Source organism: Chiloscyllium punctatum, chromosome 14 (genome assembly GCF_047496795.1).
Source record: "Chiloscyllium punctatum isolate Juve2018m chromosome 14, sChiPun1.3, whole genome shotgun sequence".
NCBI lineage: Eukaryota > Metazoa > Chordata > Chondrichthyes > Orectolobiformes > Hemiscylliidae > Chiloscyllium > Chiloscyllium punctatum.
The window spans coordinates 7374834-7390347 of NC_092752.1; the positions used below are offsets into that span (position 1 = coordinate 7374834).

A 15514-nucleotide genomic window follows, 5' to 3' on the forward strand; every position below is an offset into this window, starting at 1 on the left:
TGAAGTGTCATTTTGCTCAGCATGTGAATACATAGATGCTCTGCCTCACAGTCTGGGAGTACTGTTTAAAGAGTCATAGAGTCATAGAGATGTACAGCACGGAAACAGACCCTTCAGTCCAACCCGTCTATGCCGACCAGATATCCCAATCCAATCTAGTCCCACCTGCCAGCACCCGGCCCAAATCCCCCCAAACCCTTCCTATTCATATACCTATCCAGATGCCTTTTAAATGTTGCAATTGTACCAGCCTCCACCACTTCCTCTGGCAGCTCACTCCACACACATACCACCCTCTGCGTGAAAATGTTGCCCCTTAGGTCTCTTATATCTTTCCCCTCTTACCCTAAACCTACGCCCTCTAGTTCTTGACTGCCCCACCCCAGGGAAAAATCTTTGTCCATGCCCCTCATGATTTTGTAAACCTCTATAAGGTCACCGCTCAGCCTCCGACGCTCCAGGGAAAACAGCCCCAGCCTATTCAACCTCTCCCTATAGATTTTTATTTCAACAGATACAACATGGACTATCAACTCAAATTATTGCTATCATCATACACAGATGTTGCCATTGGTGTACATATTTATTACCATCGTACGTTCTGCACATTGCAAAATGAAAACAGCACAGAATTCAGCCAAAAACCTGGATTGCAATCGACAAAAGACCCTTTCCAAAGTTCTTGCAGCCTAATCACTTGCTTTCACTATCACAGTGACTGTTATGATATTGCAAAGTCTACAGCATATCACTCAGCAAGGCACACGAGTGTGACGCAGAGCAAGATGCACTGCAATTTTAGATAGAAATAGAAAAACAATTCAACGAGTCAAATTGCATCAGTCACTATTCAATGGAACTAGAGACTTCAGCATTTCAGATAGCAATACAACACATGCCTCACAAATTACTTTTACTAGACACTGAAGCTCCCTTCACTGTGCCCAGGTAATATTTTAAATCTAGTGCCAGGTTTTGTTGCACCTTTATACAAACAAACTCTCCTGCTGAGGAGGAAGAAGATGATTAAAAGGAGAGACTGTGAACAACATGGGTTTCTGCTTTTGCATGTTCATCAATTCTTCATTACAACTTCAACGCAACCACATACAGTGTTTATTCCAAAGGAAAATGGAAAGGATATCCAGAAACAGAAATCAAATGAATAATCATTTGTGAGATTTACCAAAGCATTGCCTTTTAAGTGCTTTGTTCAGCAGGTGTGCTGGAGAAGTGTAAAAACCCCAGTCTGGAAGGAGTGAACTGTGCTGCATCGGATGGAAATTACTTCCTTAAGATTGATCAAATTAACCTGAAAACCATCAAAAATGAAATGTCCCTGTTAAAATTGAGGGTAGCTTTCCTATGTCAGGAAAATGTGGACATTGTTATGGAAATCTCAGAATGAGCAAACAGCAAACAGCCTGGAAACTAAAAGCCATAGCTTCATGACTGAACTCTGACTGTTGTCGCGGCTTACCTTCAATCTGTAGGGATAACAGCACGAGCAAGGAAACGGGAAGCTGCCAACTTGGATTAGCGAGCCAAACCATCACCTTTGAGCACGGAGACGCTGGGTAATGACTTCCTCCTGCCTTCCTTTAGCCCGTTTCAGTGTTGCAGCTCAGTTCAGTTAAGGCAGCTCCTCCAGCTCTGTGACAGGCCTGTGGTGGGAATGTGAAAGACAGCGCTGTTATAAACTGGCTCTGTCACCAGTTAGAACTCAGTTGGACACTTCAGGGTGAGGACAAGAGAAAGAGCACCTAGGATCTGACACAGGAATGGATTACGCTGACAGGAATGTGGACTGCACCGTTCTTAGATGAAACCAAGTTCCCCCCCCCCCCCCACCCCCCAACCTCAGTGGCATTTCATGAATTGACCTGTGAGGCAGAGAGAGGCTTGAGCTGAATCCAATTCAATGAGGTGCCTTGAAGCTTTTTAAAAAGCAGTGACATTCCTACTCCATTCCTGTTCTGCTACAAGAGTCCAGGTCAACCATGGTTTCATCGTCCAAGATGAATCTGAGTGAACCTCCCACTGAAAAACTCTATCACTTTGTTATAAACAAAACAATCCCTGCATGTTGATTAGCCCATCAACTTTTCCTTCTGCTTTCCAAATGCCGCCAAGTTGATGTCAAGACAAATAAAAGGTGGAGTAAAGTGGGAGGGAGCGCAAAGAAACAGTGGAGGGGAATATAGCGTGGGAGGATAGATGAAAGGGTAATGGGGCCATAGAGGATTTGGGGAAAACAGGGGAGAAAGGAAAGGAAAGAGGGATGGGGGAGAGGGGGACGGGGGAGAGAGGGAGGGAACGAGCAGGAGGGGAGCAGGAGAGGGAAGGGAGGGGGTAACGAAGGAGGGAAAGGATGGAGAGCAAGGGAAAGAAATAAGAAGGGTAGGAAAGGGAGGGAAGCAGAAAGGGAATAGGAGAGGAGGGGGGTGGTGGGGGAGTGAAAGAAGAGAGGGTAAATGGAGGGAAAGGAATGAGAGAAAATGAGACACAAGAGAAACAGAAAATGAGAGGGGTGGTATAGAAGAAGAGAGAAGGAGAGATGGAATGGGGGAGAGAGAGAGAGTTAAGGGATGAAAGGAAAGAGGAGGAAGACAGAAATTCTGTGACTTGCCTGGAACACTGGTACAAATGATGTTCTTTCTCACTGGTGCTGCTTGCTATGCAGGGCTGCTTGTCAGTGCTGATTTGCTCTCAGGCACGGATTACATGTGATAAGGTCTGACCTTATTTAAGTATTCACACATTAAGGCCCCTCATAGTGAGCAGCTGAACACAAAAAGCCCCTCAGATGTTCAGGGCATCAATCAGCTTCACAGTAGGTTGCCTGCCAAAGCCTGCCATTAAACTCAGGGGGAAGAGAAAGAGAGAGAGAGAAGGGGGCGGCTTTCAGTCTGAGGCAGACTTAATAACGTCTAAAAAAACTGGCCACGGTCCCTCAAAATTCAATTGTCTTCCTTCTCTTTCAAAACACTTGTCATTAATAGCAGTTAGATACGAAAATGGTCCCTTCTATCCATTGTGACAAAATCCCCTTCAAAGTTTAAATTCCTACACCTGTGGTTGCATTTTTTTTGCATTAAAAAATAAACCAGAAGTAACAGTCCACCCATAACATGTTAAATCCTCTTGTTTTTTTGTGTTTTAACACATGCCCCACAGCCCGGCTTCTCTCCTTGGATTCACACTGCCTTTCTTCACTAGAACAGCGGCAGCTTAGGCGAATTGTTGAAACAATTCTCCAGTTGCTGCACAAAGGATAGTTAAAACAAACATGGCTTGGGGAAAAGCAAATGAGTGACAGAGTGCAGAGAAAATACAGCCCAGCTGAAAGTGCAAACTTTAAACAGGAGAGAGGCGTGTACACTCCCCTGTAGAAAAGATTCCTGCAGGTAAGACAAGTAAATTTCTCTCCCTACCTTTCTCAACTGCAGCAGCCAAATACATCATTCCTCAGTGAGAAAACTAGACGTGGCAACTTGCAAACTAATGGCCTTACTCCCCACTTTCTCTGCAACCCCCTCTACAGCTGCATCTCTCTGAAACTTCTGCACTCCTCCGATTCCAACTTCTTGAGCATTTGAATTGCCCAGTCATTTATCGCCATGCACTCAGATGTCTTGGATCTGAAGTTCCTCCTTAAACCACATTGCTTCTCCCAATACTGCCCAGCCCCACCCCACTTTAAGCTGTTCTTTAAGATGTTGAACCGGGTGTGGGATGGTTGTAAGTCTGGAGGAAGGTGCAGAGGTACAATGGCAGCAATAGCAACAATTTGCATTTCTTTCATTTGTTCATGAGATCTGGCAGGCAGTACCAAGGCCAGTCTCACTGATGCCTCTTATACAGTAATGTCATTGTAGAAAATGTCCTGAACATTTATGGGAGGCATGGTGCCTCACAGCACCAGGGTCCCAAGTTCAATTCCAGCCTCGGTGACTGTCTGTGTGGAGTTTGCACCATCTCCCCGTGTCTGTGTGGGTTTTCTCTGGGTGCTCCGGTTTCCTCCCACAGTCCAAAGATGTGCAGGTCAGGTGGATTGGCCATGCTAAATTGCCCGTAGTGTCAGGTGCATTAGGCAGAGGGAAATGGGTCTGGGTGGGCTACTCTTCGGAGGGTCGGTGTGGACTGGTTGGACCGAAGGGTGTGTTTCCACACTGTAGGGAATGTAATCTCACGTAATCTCATAGAGGTGGAATTGAAAATAATCACAATTATTAGCTACTCTCTCACTTACGGAGATGAGTTGGTTGTTGTAGATTATACACCTTCCAATTGGAGTTCCTAATGAAAACTGGTCAAGGTTAGTGGTTGTTGTTGGAAACCAAAGAAGTACAACATTGGGCAAGGAGACAAATGGCATGATTATGTAAGCTAGTGACTCTCATTGTATTCCTTAACGATCAAGAAGAGTGACTTGAGTGGAACAACATGGTGGGGAGGGAAATAGACTCTCAGAAGTAATCATGGACCCAGAGGGGGAGAAAACTGATTGGGTAGCAGTTTTAGTCACCGTATTGAAGGAAACAAAATTATTTCATCAGAGAAGTTTCACTAGGATGATCCCTGGAATGGAGTGATTGTATTATGAACAAAAGCTAATCAGGTCAGGACTCTTTCCTGATGAAGGGCTTTTGCCCGAAACGTCGACTTTCCTGCTCCTCAGATGCTGCCTGGCCTGCTGTGCTTTTCCAGCACTACTCTAATCTTGACTCAGGTCAGGACTCCACTAATCGGAGTTTAGAAGAATGAGAGATGATCTCATTGAAACATATCAGATTCTGAAGGGGCTTAACTGGCCGAATGCTGAGAGGATGTTTCCCCTTTGGGAGAGTCTAGGACAAGAAGCCATCATCTCAGAATAAAGGGACACCAATTTCAGATTGAGATAAGGAAATATTCTTCTCTCAGAAGGTTGAGTCCTTGGAACTCCTTGTCACAGAGAGTCCTTGTGTATATTTAAGGCTGAGATTAGCGAGCAGTCGGGAAATCAAGCATTCTGGGGAAAGGGCAGGAAAGTGGATGTGAGGAATGGCAGATCAGCCATGATCCTATTGAATGGTCAAGCAGGCCCAAGGGGCCAAATGGCCTATTCCTGTTCCTAATGATTCTGGACTTAGTATGGACAGTTGAAAACAATGACAAGTTGATCAAATCTTGCCCTTCTTGCTCGTACACCTGAAACTCAGTGCCTGCAAAAGCAATGAGCTGTGAATGTCATCTGTTGTGTCTCACACTTGTAAAGGTTCTGCAATGTTTCACAGTTTGGACTGAAGATGGCCCAAGTTGCCTGCAAGCTATCCCCATCCAGATGTGAGATGATGTAATCATCATTTACCTTATTTTAATGTCAGCAATCAGGGGAGGAAAACTTTTGGATCTTATGTTGCAAGAGAGTATAAATTACAGTTGATTGAAATTTTAGGCTGATTGAAACTATTAGCTTCTAAGCACAAACTCACCATCACTTAGACCTTAATGATCTCAAGTGAAACAGATTTTAAAAGCAAAATCTAAAACAAACCAGACAGTATGAAATGTGAAATTAGTGAGGCTTCCTCATGGTGGGCAGAATCGACTACTTCGAGTCAAAGAGTCATAGAGCTGCACAGGACAGAAACAGATCCTTCAGTCCAATTCTTCCAACCAGATATCCTCACCTAATTTAGTCCCATCTACCAGCACTTGGCGCATATCCCTCTAAACCCTTCTGGTTCATATACCCAGCCAGATGCCTTTTAAATGCTATAATTGTACCAGCCTGCACCATTTCCTCTGGCAACTCATTCCATACACACACTATCCTCTGTGTGAAAACACTGTCCCTTAGTCCTTTCCAGATCTTCCCAGTCTCACCGTAAACCTGCACCCCCCCAGTTTTGGATTCTCCTACCCTGGAGAAAAGACCTTGTAAATTCGCCCTATCCATGTCCCTCTTTATTTCATAAACTTCTATAAGATCACCCCGCAGCCTCTGATGCTCCAGGGAAAATAGCTAGGCAGGAGGTTGGAAGAACATAGCAAGCCAGGCAGCATCAGGAGGTGGAGAAGTCGACATTCTGGGTATAAACCTTCTTCAGGATTGGGGGATGTAGGGGGAGCTGCAGATAAAGGGGTTGGCGGTGGTGGGGGCAGGGTGGTTCAGCCTCTCTCTATAGCTCAAACCCTCCAACCCCAGCAACATCCTTGTAAACCTTTTCTGCACCCTTTACTACCATATTAATAGAAAAGAGAGCTCAGTCAGTCCCTTTGAGATTACCTCAATAAGACATAGCCCATACATGTCATTCATAATGTCAGAGAATCCACTATAACACTACGGAGTAACAGAATGCAGCCAAAAGTGCTCTGCTGAACCCAAACATTGCTATAATCCAGAGATGCCTACTGGAGGATGTATGCGTGCCCTTTCAGTGGCAAAATCCCAGCAAAAATGTTGGGTTCCTCTTTGGATCTCAGCTTGTCGGAGTGGGTGACCACACTAGAGTCACTGAGTTTTACAGCCTGGAAGGAAGCTCCTCAGCCCATCATGTCTGCACTGGTCATCCAATGTCCATCCATTCTAATCTCATTCTCCAGTACATAACCCATAGCCTTGCCTGCCATGGTGGTTCAAGTGTCCATCTAACAAGGTCTTAAAACACTTGAGTAATTCTGCTTTTGCCAGATATTTTAAGCAGTGAGTTCCAGGTACCCACAGCCCTCCAGCTGATTTCTTTCTCAGATCACCGAGAAACCTCCTGCTCCTTACGTTAAACGCATTCTTCAACATGTACCTTAAAACAAGAACCCTTCGTCTTGATCCCTCGAGTTGAGTAATGTTTCTCCCTCTCTACCCTGTCCATGCCTCTCGGAACTTTGACACCTCGAATTTTGAGTGCACGTTTTTTCTCCTTGCTCATCACCCTGTGCTAGCACATTGCTTCACTGCAGCATCCCTCCCCCCTGTGCTCTGCTCACACTGAAAGATATCATGTTATTTGTAAAAGAGAAACCCAACGATCGATATGCAGCTTCCATCATCTGATCTTTAATGCCTGTCGCATTCTTGGACTAAAGTTATTTTTTAAAAAAGGACAAATATTAATATGAAATAATTCCAGTCATTACCTGACCACAGATTGATGCACAGTGTAAGAAATACAAAAACCGTCCGCATTGAAATCACTGTTTCATCCAAAGACAGTGAAAACAGACAACTAAGTCAGATTCAAGATATCTGCCACTCTTTTTTTTAATTCACACTTGCACGGTACATTCACAAACTGGGAGATGAAAGGTTGCTCTTGATTAATCAGCTTGGAAAGAATAGGAGGCAGACACAGGAATATTCAAAAGATCCATATTTCAGTAACTTGCTCAGCAGAGCAAAGAGAGAAAAAATATATATGAATTAAAACTAAAGAAGTCAAGTGTTTCTCTCTCCCGGTATCTCTCAACCTCAAAGTCTGTGCCTGGGTGAAAAAGCAACTTAGGCCGACAACCATTCACAGAAAACTCAAATTGTACCAGCTTCAACACAGGACACAATTAACAATTAACTAACTGACCTCAATTTTAAAATCTAACACCTCAAAGGACTATATGTTAAAATCGACTGTGCAGCTAATTCTGCCTTTCCATATCTGACCAATTTCTTTTTAAATTTGTTATGCGTTTGTGTGTGTGTGCTTTGATGCTGCATTTTTATTACTTTTTCAGGGTTATAAGTAATAAAATTTCTGTTCTTTAACTCAAAGATTGTTGTAACTTGACTCCTTCAGTTTGATCGAAGTAATCACATTTTAGTTGACATGTAAGAGCTGTGCGCTAAAAAAGAAATAAAAATATAATTTTTAAATTTATTCATTCAACATCAGCATTTATTGTATGCCCAGGGGGCAGTTGAGAGTCAATCATATTGTCATGGGTCAGGAGTTACATTTTGACTAGAATAGGTAAGGTTGGCACTCTCCTTCCCTCAACGGCAAGGTGGGTTTTTCTTCACAATCAGCAATAGTCTTCATTAGACTTTCATCCCAGATGGGTTTTTTTCACTGAATTGAACCCAGGTCCCACATCATTATCTGGGGCTCTCGATTAGCAGTCCAGCGATAATACCACTAGGTCATCACCTAGCCTTGATTGGTTGGAATCAACCAATGATACGTCAAGAAAAGAGGAGCCAAATTCCTCTCTTCACCTGATCGTAACAAAGAGCTGATCTAACCGTGAGTCTGTTGACTAACCCCTGTCATAACTATGACAGGGTACAGAGTCAACAGAGTGGCTCAATGATCAACACTGCTGCCTCATAGCACCACGGACCCAGGTTCAATCCCACCCTCAGGTATCTGTCTGTATGAAGTTTGCATGTTCTTCCCATGTCTGTGCAGGTTTCCTCCAAGTGCTCTGGTTTCCTCCCACAATGCAAAGGTGCGCAGGTTAGAATGGGTTGGCTATGCTAAATTGCCCATCGTGTGCAGATGAGGTGGGTTGGCCATGGGAAATGCAGGGTTACAGGGATGAGTTGGGTCTGGGTGGGATGGCCTTCAGAGGGTCAGCATAGACTCGTTGGGCTGAATTCCCTACTTCCACGCTGTCGGGATTCAATGATTCTAACACCACTAATCTACAATACTTACAACTGGGTCTTCAGGCTAGACCCACATACACAATCTTTGGGGTACCCGAAAGTCTGGCAAGTGCTATCTAAATGCAACCCTTCCTTTAGATTGATTTTACATCAAATTTTCTTTTTAGTCTAAATTTGTTTTAGATACTGTCTTACTGTCAGTGGTCTCATGTGAAGCAAAGCCAGGTCATGGAGAGAGGAGGGGCAGATGATGCGGATAGGGTGAGATGTAGTGGGAAAAAATGGGTGGAGAGCATCAACAGTGGGATAGAATGATCAGACCGAAAGGCCTGCTCCATGCTGTAAACTCAGTTGCAATTCTGAAATGAGAATGTATTTTAACTAATGCACAACTTGGCAGGCAATCAGAAAAAGTAATAATAATTGTGACAATTCAATTCCATAGCTGTTTGAGTGCTATCAATAATGCTTCTCCTGTCCTCTCAGCCAGATAGTGTGCAAACTGATTGGAGAGAAGAAGAAATAAATACCTTTTTATTTACATGCAGTTTATTGTGAACTCTATCAGTGTAATGACATACTCTTGGACCACTGTATAAGACCGGGTACATCAAGATCAGTACACTCTCAACACTCTACTGTTTGCCAAAGAGTATAAGTCTCACTTTCAAGAAATTAGGTTTTTAAAAATGTTTCCATGGGATATGGCTATCACTGGCTAAGCCCATTCTGGATTAGTGGTGCTGGAAGAGCACAGCAGTTCAGGCAGCATCCAAGTAGCTTCAAAATCGACGTTTCGGGCAAAAGCCCTTCATCAGGAATAAAGGCAGTGAGCCTGAAGAGTGGGGAGTCAGGCTCACTGCCTTTATTCCTGATGAAGGGCTTTTGCCCGAAACGTCGATTTTGAAGCTACTTGGATGCTGCCTGAACTGCTGTGCTCTTCCAGCACCACTAATCCAGAATCTGGTTTCCAGCATCTGCAGTCATTGCTTTTACGCCATTCCTTATTGTGTCTGGAAAGGTGGGAGAGCTACCTTGTGGAAAACCTGCAGGTCATGGGGTTGTTCTTGAGTTAGCCACTGATAACTGCTTTAGCTTGTTGTAAATGGTCGCAGCTGATTTCGATGGAGGTTATTCCAGCTGCAACCCTTGTCCATGTCTTGGGTATCCCTGCAGAAAGAGAACTGGGTGCCCACCAGTAGATTTGAGGCTTTCTCTCACAGAGCGTGGAGGTGCGATACAAATATTCAGATTTCAAGAAGAAAAGATGATTTGGAGGTGCCGGTGTTGGACTCGGGTGGACAAAGTTAAAAATCACACAACATCAGGTAATAATCCAATAAACCTGTTGGACTATAACCTGGTGTGTGATTTTTAACTATGAAATAAATAGGCACAGATTGAGGGCATTCGGTACATCAACAGACTGCTGCTCTTTTGAATGGGTTATCTAATTAATCTCACTCACTTTATAGCCCTGCAAATGTTATGTTTCAAGTACAGAATGTTTCTAAATCCCTTTCAAAATTACTTTTCAATCTGTTACTTTTCAAAATTACTTTTCAATTGTGGGCGGCACGGTGGCACAGTGGTTAGCACTGCTGCCTCACAACGCCAGAGACCCGGGTTCATTTCCTGCCTCAGGCGACTGTGTGGAGTTTGCACGTTCTTCCCGTGTCTGTGTGGGTTTCCTCTGGGTGCTCCGGTTTCCTCCCACAGTCCAAAGATGTGCAGGTCAGGTGAATTGGCCATTCTAAATTGCCCATAGTGTTAGGTAAGGGGTAGATGTAGATGTAGGGGTATGGGTGGGTTACGCTTCGGCGGGGCGGTGTGGACTTGTTGGGCCGAAGGGCCTGTTTCCACACTGTAAGTAATCTAACGTTAACCACCCCCTATCATTCCAAATTAAAACATCCAACTTACCTGGTGTTCCATTTTCTGTTGCTTATTAAAAAGATTATTTTACTGGGATTTTCTTCTGGTTTTTATTAATTGTAGTAATAGTGCCCTATGAGGTACTTGTCATACTGATTTTATACAGATGCACTGTCACTGGGACATCATCGTTTCTCTCTGACAGGGAATGAGATAAAGATCTATGTGAGAAAGCACCCATCGTATTTAATTGAAGATAGCCAAAGGTTGCAATTCATGAGAGAGGCAATGCAGGTACATTTTGCAATTGGGTCAAATCTCTCAGTTTACAGAGCAGTGGCATTACACAACTCTGTTTCCATAAAAAGACTCACATTAAACAGTGTCTTCCGTAAGCCCTGGGCGTCCCAAAGAGCTTTCTACCCAATGAAGTGGTTTTGAAGTGCTGTAATATGGGATGTGCAGCAGCTAATCTGTGGCCAGCATACTCCCAACAAAACAGCAATGTGATAGTTCCCAGATAGTCTGGGATGCTGAGTGATAGTTAACTAGCAACCAGGAAACATGCCAGATCTGTACGTCTTTGGATTCAATCAGGGGACGTGGCTGTTACTATCTTTGAGAAGGTGCTGATGAGCTGCCTTTACAAACATGGAGAGGAAAGGTACACCCTGAGCATTGTTAGGAAGGGAGTTCCACAGATCTATTTTAAACACATACATAAATTCCGCCTAGTTTACAGGAGTTGAAAAATGTGGTGCTGGAAAAACACAGCAGGCCAGGCAGCATTCGAGGAGCAGGAGAATCGACTTTTCGGGCATAAGCCCTTCTTCAGGAATGAGGCTGGTGTGCCAGGCAGCTGAGATAAAAGGTAGGGGGCGGGGATTTGGGGGAGGGGCGTTGGGAATACGATAGGTGGAAGGAGGTGAGGGTGATGGTGATAGGCCAGAGAGTGGGTGGGGGCGGAGAGGTCGGGAAGAAGATTGCAGGTCAAGAAGGCGGTGCTGAATCCGGGGGTTGGGACTGAGATAAGGTGGGGGGAGGAGAAATGAAGAAGTTGGAGAAATCTACATTCATCCCGTGTGGTTGGAGGGTTCCTAGGTGGAAGATGAGGTGCTCTTCCTCCAGGCGTCGTGTGGCCAGGGTCTGGCGATGGAGGAGGCCAAGGATGTGCATCTCCTTGGCGGAGTGGGAGGGGGAGTTAAATTGTTCAGCCACGGGACGGTTGGGTTGGTTGGTGCGGGTAGGAACCCTCCAACCACACAGGATGAATGTAGATTTCTCCAGCTTCCTCATTTCCCCTCCCCCCACCTTATCTCAGTCCCAACCCCCGGATTCAGCACTGCCCTCTTGACCTGCAATCTTCTTCCCGACCTCTCCGCCCCCACCCCCTCGCCGGCCTATCACCCTCACCCTCACCTCCTTCCACCTATTGTATTCCCAGCGCCCCTCCCCCAAATCTCCTGCCCCCTACCTTTTATCTCAGCCCACCTGACACACCAGCCTCATTCCTGAAGAAGGGCTTATGCCCAAAACATCGATTCTCCTGCTCCTCGGATGTTGCCTGGCCTGCTGTGTTTTTCCAGCATCACATTTTTCAACTCTCGTCTCCAGCATCTGCAGTCCTCACTTTCTCCTAGTTTACAGGGCCACAAGGTAGCTGTCTGATCAGGGAGAGAGGTGGTGGTTTAGCCTGAGGACCACCGTGCCTTAGTCAAGGGGAAAGGTTGAGAAGGAGAGTCTTTCATGGTAACTTTGATTAGTGCAGGAATTGAACCCACGCTATTGGCATCACACTGTTTTGCAAACTAGCCACTGAGCTAACTGATCCCACATATTTACACTGTAGCTGGAATTCTTCATGGAGTGTAGTATATGTAATGAGGTGAATGAGGATTGCTGGCTCTGGCAATATATCAAACTTCATCACGTGATGTCCTGATGTGGCATTCCTGCTACAGTACCATTGGTTTCCCGACATATCCATCCCAACAGGCCACCATACTCCTGTGCCAACTGGAAAACAGACTGACATTCCTACAATTCCTGACTGCCAAACAGCCGTCATTTAGCCATCCCCAAATACTTTTATAACTAACAAAGAAAACTGAAATTTTATTTTTTCAGAGCTTCAACTTCCATCCAGCGCAACCTCCATGGCAGTATCCTGGCAATAATTTTGTATAACATGGAGACTTATGGGCAATCCTGGAGGATTGGTGGCCACAGGGTGAATGGACATCTCAATCTGTTTAAGAAAACTAAAATTTGATTTACCTATCACGACAGACGATTTCAGGGACACTTAATTTCCCAATAATTTGCTGGAAGGCCTGCTTACCGCTTGATTATCTGTTCTGTGGCTGTTAAACGTCCCACTGTCTATCTCTAGGGACTGCTTAATGTCCCATTATCTACCTCCATCACAGCTGGTTATTTAAAGGGACTTTGTCATCTGGAAAAACTGTCACGCAAAGCAATTTTGAGGTTGGTAAACAGAGGAAACATAAGATTAGTGGGACGATTAAATCACAGCAACTGGCATTCCAGATTGATTAGCTGTGTTGCTTTGTTTCTTGATGCTGATTCAAATCAATCTATCATAAAATAACCTGGTTCTGACTACACCATGAACATTCCTTTCAATATTTCACAATTTAAAATCTTCAGTTATGCTGCTGTCACTTAAAAGAGAGGGGGAAGGATACAGGACTTTCACTCAAATGATTTTAATTCAGTTTTGCATCTGAAGTTAAAAACCAAAAGAACTGCAGACGCTGTAAATCAGGAACAAAAACAGAAATGTTCTGAGGAAGGGTCACCAGACCTCAAACATTAACTCTGATTTCTCTCCACAGATGCTGCCAGACCTGCTGAGCTTTTCCAGCAGTTTCTGTTTCCGCCTCTGAAGTTGTCTCATAGCTCTTGACCAAATTGCAGTGTTGATTTCAAAATGGACAAGATGGCTGAACTCAGGAGGCAAAGAGAGTGACTGCCCTTGACAACAATACAACTTTTGACCTTGAGAAAAACTGATGTCAATGGGAATCAGTAAAGAAAACTCCCCATTGGTTGGAGTCATACCTTTCTTTTATCCATTTCTGAGCTGAGGACATCACTGGCCAGGCCAGCATTTATTACCCATCCCTAATTGCCCACAGGGCAGTTTTTAAGAGTGAAACGTGTTGCTAAGAATCTGGGTCACATGTAAGCCAGACCAGTTAAGGGTGACAGATTTACTTCCCTAAAGGATATTAGTGAACCAGATGGGCTTTTCCAGTAGTCGACAATGGTCATCATGAGACTCCAGATTTTTATTAAATTCAAATTCCACCATCTGCCATGGTGGGATTTGAACCTGGGTTTCCAGAACATTATGTGGGTCTCTGGACTAATAATTCAGCGATAATACCACTAGGCCATAACCTGGAAGTCAATCATCTCAGCTCCAGGACATCTCCGCAGGAGTTCTTCAGGGGAATGTCCTAGGGCCAACCATTCTCTGCTGCTTTATCAATGATCATAAGGTCAGAAGTAGGGATGTTTGCTGATGATTGCACAATGGTGATTCACAGGTCCTCAGATACTGATGCACTCTGTGTCCATGTGAAGTATAACCTGGACAACATTCAGGCTTTTGCTGATAAGCGCTAAGTAACATTTGGGCCACATACGTATCATACAATGACCACCTCAAACAAGTCAGAATCCTACCATCTCCATTTGTTATTCAATAGCATTACAATCACTGATACCTTTATCATCAATATCATGGGGGTTATAATTGACCAGAAGCTGCATTGAACTGGTTATGTATGGTTACCATTGATCAGAGACTGAATTGGATTGGCTAGGGGCTAGGAATCCTGCAAGAAGTCCATCACTTCCTATCTCTCCAATGCCTGCCCACGACAAAGCACATGTGATGGCACAAGGGTATGATGGAATACTCTGCATTTACCTGGATTGGTGGAGCTCCAAAGCATTCCACAAACTCAACACTATCTATAACACAACAGCCCATTTGATTATCACCCCATTCACCAACTTTATCATTCACTCCTTCCACCAACAATGCAGAGTGTGTACCATCAGTAAGATGCACTGCAGAAACCAGCCAAGCCTTTCTCAACAGCACCTTCCAAATGTGCAATCTCAACCATTGCAGTGCAAGGGAATACCATCACTATAATCATCCATAAATCATCCTGACTTAGAAATAAATCGCCATTCCTTCCCTGTAATTGGATCAAAATCCTGAACTCCCTCTCTAACAGCACTGTGGATTCACCTGTATCCCGTTGACTGCAATGGTTCAAGAAGGCAGCTAAGCATCGTCTTTTCAAGGCCAGCTTTTCTGGGCTAAGGAAAGACATTCTGGCCTTGAAGGGGGTCCCGAGGATGTTTACAAGAATGATCCTGGGGATAAACGGCTTGTCATATTAGGAGCGCTTGAGGACTCTGAGTCTATACTTGGTGGAGTTTAGAAGGACCGGGGATGGAGGGGGGGATCTGATTGAAACTGAGAGGCCTGCATAGAGTGGACATGGAGAAGATGTTTCTACTAGCAGGACAGACCAGAACCCGAGGGCACAGCCTCAGAGTGAAGCGACGACCCTATAGAACTGAGATGGGGAGGAATTTCTTCAGCCAGAGGGTGGGGAATCTGTGGAACTCATTGCCGCAGAGGGCTGTGGAGAACAAGTCATTCTGTGTCTTTAAGACAGAGATAGACAGGTTCTTGGATAGTAAGGGGTTCAAGGGTTACAGGGAGGGGTTGAGAGACATATCAGCCATGATCACATGGTAGAGCAGACTCAATGGTCCAAATGGTCTCAAATTTGCTCCTATATCGTACAGTTTCATGGACTTCGTTCGGGATGATTAAAAAAAAATCAGCATCATCCATACAGTGAAAATAAAGAAAAAGGTCTTTAAAATGCTCTCTGCCTGATTTTCCATCTTTTGCCACTCAATTCTCTAATTCCCAAGATGTACAGCCTCTCACCTGGAGAGTATATGAACACAGGGCAAAAGTGAAGACTGCAG

General features: G+C 44.5%; 1 protein-coding gene across 9 annotated transcripts in view; it reads right to left on the reverse strand.

Annotated features, from left to right (window-relative positions):
• bmpr1ba (bone morphogenetic protein receptor, type IBa) overlaps positions 1-15514 on the reverse strand; it is a 504601-nt gene that overhangs the window by 122379 nt on the left and 366708 nt on the right. For 7 of the 9 annotated variants that reach the window (XM_072583837.1, XM_072583834.1, XM_072583835.1 and 4 more), the window contains one exon: positions 1481-1664. In XM_072583837.1, the coding sequence (XP_072439938.1) occupies positions 1481-1553 (73 nt within the window). In that variant the 5' untranslated portion in view covers positions 1554-1664. Of the gene's footprint in view, positions 1-1480; positions 1665-1883; positions 1980-2629; positions 2720-15514 lie in introns of those variants that run through there. The other 2 variants (XM_072583838.1, XM_072583839.1) reach the window with 2 other exon arrangements.